Here is a 7,559-nt window from a genome sequence, read left to right as displayed (position 1 = left end):
TTTTTATTTTTTATTTATGGCACAATGTACAGACATCAGATACAGAAAGTGAGGAAAATAAAAACACTTAAAAATTAATACAACAGGCATATCTGTGCCCAATTATTACTGTGCTCAACATTCATTTTAAAACATTTAGATATACTTAAACAGACACTAAATCAATCATAAAAAAAAATTAAATTAAATTAAAATTACAATAATTAATTCGTGGTCAACGATCAAAACTAATTTCTTGACGTTTACCGACCTTCAGGTTGCACCTTTACGATGAAAGTGTCCCAATACAAAATTTCAACTTTTTGGGAATAAAAAAGAAAATAAGATTTCAAGTTTTTTCATATTTTCATATTATTTTATTTATTACCTACTCTTGAAGTACTAAAGGTGATGGCCTTATTAGTCTTTGAAAATAATGAGGAAAAATGGAACTTTACAACTGAAAATTGTTTCTGATCATTTTAATGTTCAACAATTTAAAAACATAATTTACAAAAACTAGTCGCCAATAGGTCTTTTTTTAACGATTTTTTGTTATCATTTAACGTATTAAGAATTAAGTCTTTTTAATGTTCATCAGCTAAGCAAGATGTCATAACCCTTGATATTGTTTTGTGGTCCCTGTTTCACAATTAAAAAAGAAGAAAGTCCACGAAACAAAAAAGTAAGTCCCTTTAAAAAGTAAGTTACTAAAAAAATTTTTTTTTTTTTTAAATATTAAGCGACGGGTCGAACAAGTCGTGTACCCGGTGGAAAGCGTCACGCCTGTCCATAACAGTAGCACTGCCGCTCGAAGGCTACTGCTACGGCGTCCATCTCTCTGAGACATAGTTGACAAGTCCCATGTGCCTGTAATTTCACCAGCACCCTTACCCTTCAAAACTGTAACACGGTAATGTGGCAGTACTACCCTGGACGAACTCACAAGGAGCTCTACTGCTACTAGTGATTTTTGAATATGATTTTCGGAACGAAAATGGCTCAAATGCTAATCCGTCAGTGGCAGCGTGTTGTCTTTGCAAATGCAGATTCAACAACAAATGCGGCGTTAATATTTCGACGCGGGAGTAGAATTTTTAAACTGAAAGAACAAAATGAAAGGGACCTTTATGAATCAGTGCTATTCGAGCTTTAATTGCACAATTTCATCTTCACCACAGTGTGACTAATGTAACAAAATATTTTTTTAAGATGGTTTTACGGTATAAACTCATTTTTTAATTTTTTGATTTGGGTCGCTTTCATTGTAAGGGTGCGAAGTATTAGTCGGATAATTGCGTCATATTGCGTCATGCGTTAGAAGAAACATACCGACTGATTCGCTAGCGGCCATGCGTTAGAACAGTACCGACGGATAGAAAGAGACAAATTTCATTCATTAAAATACAATAGATGAATGCGTATTATTACATATGATATGGTAAAAAGAAACAGAGATAACTTTAAATATGTGTTTTTTAGAGGACATTAATTTATTAATGGATATTAAATGGAAATTTGTGTATTTTGTATGTTTGAAGATATGAAGTTAACGAAACCATATTACGTTATTATGTACTAAGTTTTAAATAATAGTTTTATTATGAACTAGTGTATTTTGGCAAAGTAATCGATAATATTTATTTTTCATTAAATGTTCACACGCATATTACATGAATAAAATAATAATAAATTTAGTAAATTATAACATAGTAATAAGAATATGGCATTAAGTACTTTATCATTTACAATAACATGCCTGAATTTCACAATTTTTTCAAGTTACGTAATTTGGTTGTATTATGATACTCAATAGAGATGTGATGTGACTATTTATTTTCGTTAAATGACATCAGCTGATCGAAACTGTTCATGGCGAAATTTCCATAAATAACGTAGTTTGTACTAAAACAACTTTGCTAAATAGTTTCATACCATTAACTGAATCCGACCTTCAAATATGACTACACCTTGCTGTTACACCCTGTATATTAATAATAAGATAAGAATAGTATTAAAATAGATGTTGGATTATAATATATGTAGTAAATTGAAATTTGTTTGCTTAAAACATGGTGAACGAAAGATGGAACATAGTATAATAGAACACATATTTTACCTGATTAGGAATGCAAAACATTACTTAAAATTAATTAATTTATATCACTGTCAAATTATCAGTCAATTAATAACAGCAAAATAATAACTATCAATGTCAAACTATTAAATAATATCTGCATACTAATTTCATATCAACAGACTGCAAAGCGCAAAAAGCAGCTCCGCCGTTGTTCTTATCTTTAATAAAATTCTAGTATGATTAAGTCGAGTAGATTGATTGATTTTATGCAGGTGGATTTTTCATTCATAAATGTCACAAAATTATTTAGAATACCAAAATCTCTAGAAAAGCTTTTTTAAGTACATTCTATAACAATCTGTCTGTTATTCACGGTTTTTTTTGAAATAAGAAAAATTAGCATCGCTAACGTGTAAACATGCATCAGCAGTAACCCTGATCCGAATAATATCAAACTTTGTGGTCTAATTTAAAAAAAAAATATCGACTCCAAATTGATAAAAAGATCCATGTGCTAACATTGACTTACAATTATATGGACGTCGGGTCCACGCTAAAAAGTGTCCGAACTTATAGGGCGTTAAAATCGTATACAGAGCGTCATTCACGCTTTAGTCTTCGTTTGTTCGACTGACAGCGAAGCAAGCAAAATTAGACAGTACTGCGATGACATTACAATTTAAATTCAACGTTTTAGCTTTTTCATATTCCTTTACATGTCACTACGTTTAAATAGGTTGACTTGGGACATTTTTTTCGTGGTTTTTGTATTAGACCCGTCGTTCATTTATTTGTAAGTCAATGTGTGCTAAAGATGATTTAAGTTAGTAATTTACAGAACAAAAACATTAACCAATTGTCGTCATAAAACAGTTTCGGTACATGCGAACGAATATTGAATTATTTTTTTATAATATCAAGTGACGGGACCAACAAGTCGTGCTCCTGATGGTAAGCTACACGCCTGTCCATAACAGTTCTAGTGCCACTTAGAGCTTTACATTGCAAAGATCTGAGGGGCACTGCCACTGCGCCCGTCACCCTGAGACTTAAGTTGACAAGTCCCAAGTGCCTGTAATTTCACCAGCACCCTTACCTTTCTAAACTGCTTGGCGGCAGAAATAGGTAAGGTAGCACTTCCCTGGAGGAACTCTTTCTTAAGGAGCTCTACTGCTACTAAATAGAATAGAAACTATTTATTTATTATTTGTAGCTGCAACACTGGCTTGTTAGCGATTAACGAGGTGGAGACCTACCAGCCGGACACGACCGTGTCGGAACCGACTCCGAACCGCCACGAGCCGTTGGCCGACCGGATCGCGGAGGAAGACGAGTACGAGGTGGACTTCGCCCGTCCTGGCGCCGTGGGCGACGCCGCTCCGTCGCCGAAGCCGCCACAGCCGACCCTGCCGCAGGGCATGTCAGTAGCACACAAATTATCTCTCCCTCCAACTATAGTATGTTCCAGTCCCATCGAGTATATAACCAGAAATAGAGACGAAATGTCATTTACTATTCTATATTTAAACTATTCTACCATATCATTACTGTGACAACTCCGCTCCAATTGGCTAGCCCGAGTTCGAAACAATTGACGGGTGTCGTCAACTGTTTCACTTCAAATCGACCAGTTAACTTGAGTTTTGCTATAATGGACGAAAATTGCAATTAATTACCGATTAAATGTGATTCCGTTTGTTGTGTGTAATTAGATGTTTTGCTGTTTTTCCCACACCACCGCCACATCTTTATTACAATAAATACTGAATATTTTTTTGGAATATACGGAGACGTACACACAGGTCAGTGGTTGGCCTGTCTATATTTCAGTGCAAACGAGAGTTGATATTTATAAGAGCTGTATCGCTAATGTGTTACCAGGAATATATGACCGCTATTTCGTCTCTATATCTGGTTATATACTCGATGTTCAATCCATTGTACCAGAAAAGTAAACAAACAGATCATTGACCCGACCATAGACAGTTTAGTGATGGCCAACTGTACCGCCATCTGAAAACCGATTAATTAATTGTATGAATCGATTTGTTTCATTGAATCAGTTGGAATAACCGGGTTTTACACAATAAAATGGATTTTGTGATTTCGCTGCTGATACTAGTAAATAATATGTGATTCAAAACTGAGTGGTGATATTTCATACATGAGATTAGATTGTTTTAATTACATACATACCAACCTATAAAAGCAAATTTAAAATCTTCGAAATCTAATTTTAAATCCTCCTTCAAATCCTTACACTTACATATTCGCTCGATTGTGATTAAGTTTTCGATTCACTAACCGATTATAAACACTTTGATTGTATGAACCAAATGAGTTATTTCCGTACAGCCCTATGTAACCGTAGAGTCTATCTATAATCTATGGATTCGCTCTGGACCTTTTGGAGGGAAAAGTGTCGTTTTTATTTTGACTTTCAATTATTTTGTGAAATCTAGTTTAAAGTGGAATAGGATAGTGCTATTGTGCCTTAATCGAATATTAAAACGCGAAATTATACGAATCTCGAACTAAAATACCCGTATCGGCCAGTTTTAAGGAATCCCGAGTCAATCCAAGCACGCTGCCTCAAATTGCCTATCGTCTTTGTGGCGGCCATGTTTACAGAAACATAATTAAACGAGACATGGCTCAAAGGACTTATCCAAGCCAAAATTATTAATAAAAAAATCTATAATCTATATTTGAAAAATAACCTCACTTTTGAAGTAACGTTTTTCAAATAAGATTTTTAATATGTTACTCAAATGAATATTGAAGTGATGAGATAACAAGACGCAATCTTCAAAATATACGTGAAAGTGTTACTTATTCCATTTATTGAGTGATTTTTTGTAATTTTAACCAAACATGTTTGTTTACTTTTCTGGCATAATGGACTGGAACAGACTTTAATTAGTATAACTGACATGAGACCGATTTGTTGTAACATTTAAGTGTTATCCATACACATTTGATTCTAAGTGTAATTCCATAGCATTTCAGTTTTAGTTATTTGAAAATGGCAATCCCTAGCATTTCTTGCTCGTTCTTCTCATGGGATTCAGCGCAATAATAATAATAATAATATAATAATAACGCACACTAGGGTAACCCTGCATCGCGAGTGCTATGGACACTCAAATAGACAACCACAAATTACACAGAACTCGGGACCTCTGCGTGGCTGTCCAGTATGGTAACGGCCACAGAGGCAGTTTATAGTCAACGAGAATTTTTTAAGCTACTACTCGTTCACTACGTTGACCTCCCTGAGAAGAATGCTATGGAATATAGTTTGAATCATATTTGTGTGGAATTTAGACTCGCGTTGTCTTTCCATACATCTTTATCTAACACATACTCTTCAATATGACTTTTCAATTAAAATACTTTTAATGTAAGTTTTAAACTTAGGAAATGGTAATCTAATATATGTTATTGTAAAAATGTATACAGTTCCCCATAAAAGAATCGTTTACCTTGGTTAAACGAAATCGTGGTACCGTGAGTTTGGACTTAACTCTAAGGTTAATATTATGGATATCTTCTTTCTTACTGAAATTATGCATATTTTTACGGGCATACAAAACATTTGAAGTTACTTTAAAGGTGACGCTTTCAAGTGTAAATTTATTTTACCTATGGAACAAGTGATTCTTTGACTTGCAAGTTAGCCTCGTTTTACATTTTGTTGATGTTAAGGTACCGATGGCGAATCGATCTGTCCAAGACCGAGCACCACTGGTCGGGGTGGTTCAAGGGACTGTCCGCGGAATTTCTTTCCGTGCGTGCACCCAAGCTGCTGTTGCTCGCTTCCATCGATGGACTCGACAAGGAACTTATGGTCGGGCAGATGCAAGGTAATTATATCATTGTTTAAATTTTGTTATCTTTACAATAATGCACAAATGTATTATTGTCCACCACACATGTATTTTGGTAAGCAAGATACTGACAAAAGATACTCAGTCTCGCTTTTGGGTAATTTTCAGGTAATTTTTTTGTACTCAATTTTGGTGACAATGACGAAAATATATATTCTATAAATATTTAAATAAAATATTTATAGAATATATATATTCGAGAGTGGTAAACTGGAATATTAAATAATACTTCATGATGATATATTCGAGTGATTAAATAATAAAAATTGTCACCAAAATTGAGTACAAAAATCTTACCTGAAAATTAGTGTTGTACTAAAAAGATTCAAACTCAAACCAGAAAGTTGCCCACAAGTTACGTCTATACAAATACAATACCAAGAACCAACTACGGCACTAAGAATATGACCTCAAAACCTGACTGATGACCGAATGGAAGAGATGTTAGAGAGAAGTCAGGTTGGATATTAGTTAGTACTTAATTTTAATTTGGATTAGTATCTTTTAATTCTATTTTAATTTCGGTTGTTCAATTGCTGTAACGCCATGGTGCAAACTGTAAATACATTCTAAATACAATACGAAAGTGCCAAACTGTACAGCGATCTTCCGGAGCATATCAAAGAAATACAATCATGCCCTTTATTAAAAACGACACTAAAATTCCACATTATAAAATATTATTCACCACCATAGGCAATAAACGCTTCCAATCGTAACTCTGATAGCAACTGTGTATCGCTACGTAATGCGAACTATTCACATGGTCCCCTTGTTCACAAATAAAATAATTTCATTTAAAAAAACTTCTTATTGTAGATATAGAAGCAGTATAGCGCCTTGTGAAAGGTTCGTCCAGGGTAGTACTGCCATCTTAACCTATTTCTGCCGCCAAGATGTGATGTGAGCATTACTGCGTTCCGGTTTTGAAGGGTATTATGGGTGCTGGTGAAATTACGGGCACATGGGTCTTGTCAACTTATGTCTCAGGGTGACGGGCGTAGTAGCAGTGATCCTCAGATCTTTGCGATTTGAAGCTCTGAGTGGCTCTTCAAAAACAAAAAACACTAACTTTCCGTGTTTATAAACATTATAAATGTAGTAGTGTTAAGTAAGTTCCGCTCTACCTCCAGGAAAGTTCCAGCTGCAAGTCCTCACGCGATGCGGCCACGCAGTCCACGAGGATACACCAGGCGACGTGAGTTCATATTTTCTTTTTAAAATATCGCACCTTATAATCAAGTGATGAAATTCAAGAAGTAACATTTTTAATAAGCCGTCACAATTAATAAAAAAAATTCGAAGCGCGCACACAGCGTTCGGTTTCTGTCGGCGCCAGTCGGGCAGCTCGATCGCGTCGCACGCGCACACGAGTGCTTTAATAATTTCTGTAAGTGAGAGGTAAAGGACACTAAATCCATATTTTAGAATTTAAATGTTTTTCACAAACATTGTTTTAGAATGCTCAAAAATCATTCAATGGAAAAAGACATTATTAATATCGCGGCCGGTTCGCCCGGTGACTAATCTATGCCTCCAAATAAAAATAAAAAGAATATCTACCATTGACTTACAAATAAATGGACGACGGGTCTAATACAAAAACCACG

At 34.8% G+C, this 7,559-nt stretch overlaps 1 protein-coding gene across 1 annotated transcript in view; it reads left to right on the top strand.

The window, feature by feature from the left end:
• LOC113239561 (protein phosphatase methylesterase 1) overlaps positions 1 to 7,476 on the top strand; it is a 20,888-nt gene extending 13,412 nt beyond the window's left edge. Inside the window, exons 7-11 of the mRNA XM_026476622.1 lie at positions 3,273 to 3,479; positions 5,768 to 5,925; positions 7,083 to 7,147; positions 7,289 to 7,350; positions 7,410 to 7,476. Of these exons, the coding sequence (XP_026332407.1) occupies positions 3,273 to 3,479; positions 5,768 to 5,925; positions 7,083 to 7,147; positions 7,289 to 7,350; positions 7,410 to 7,476 (559 nt within the window). The remainder of the gene's footprint in view (positions 1 to 3,272; positions 3,480 to 5,767; positions 5,926 to 7,082; positions 7,148 to 7,288; positions 7,351 to 7,409) is intronic.
• Positions 7,477 to 7,559: the final 83 nt, after the last annotated feature.

Source organism: Hyposmocoma kahamanoa, unplaced genomic scaffold, assembly GCF_003589595.1.
Source record: "Hyposmocoma kahamanoa isolate Upper Pololo Valley unplaced genomic scaffold, ASM358959v1 99879, whole genome shotgun sequence".
Taxonomy (NCBI): Eukaryota; Metazoa; Arthropoda; class Insecta; order Lepidoptera; family Cosmopterigidae; genus Hyposmocoma; species Hyposmocoma kahamanoa.
The sequence above is the reverse complement of the archived record's forward strand: the minus strand, read 5'-3'. Positions and strand labels throughout refer to the sequence as shown.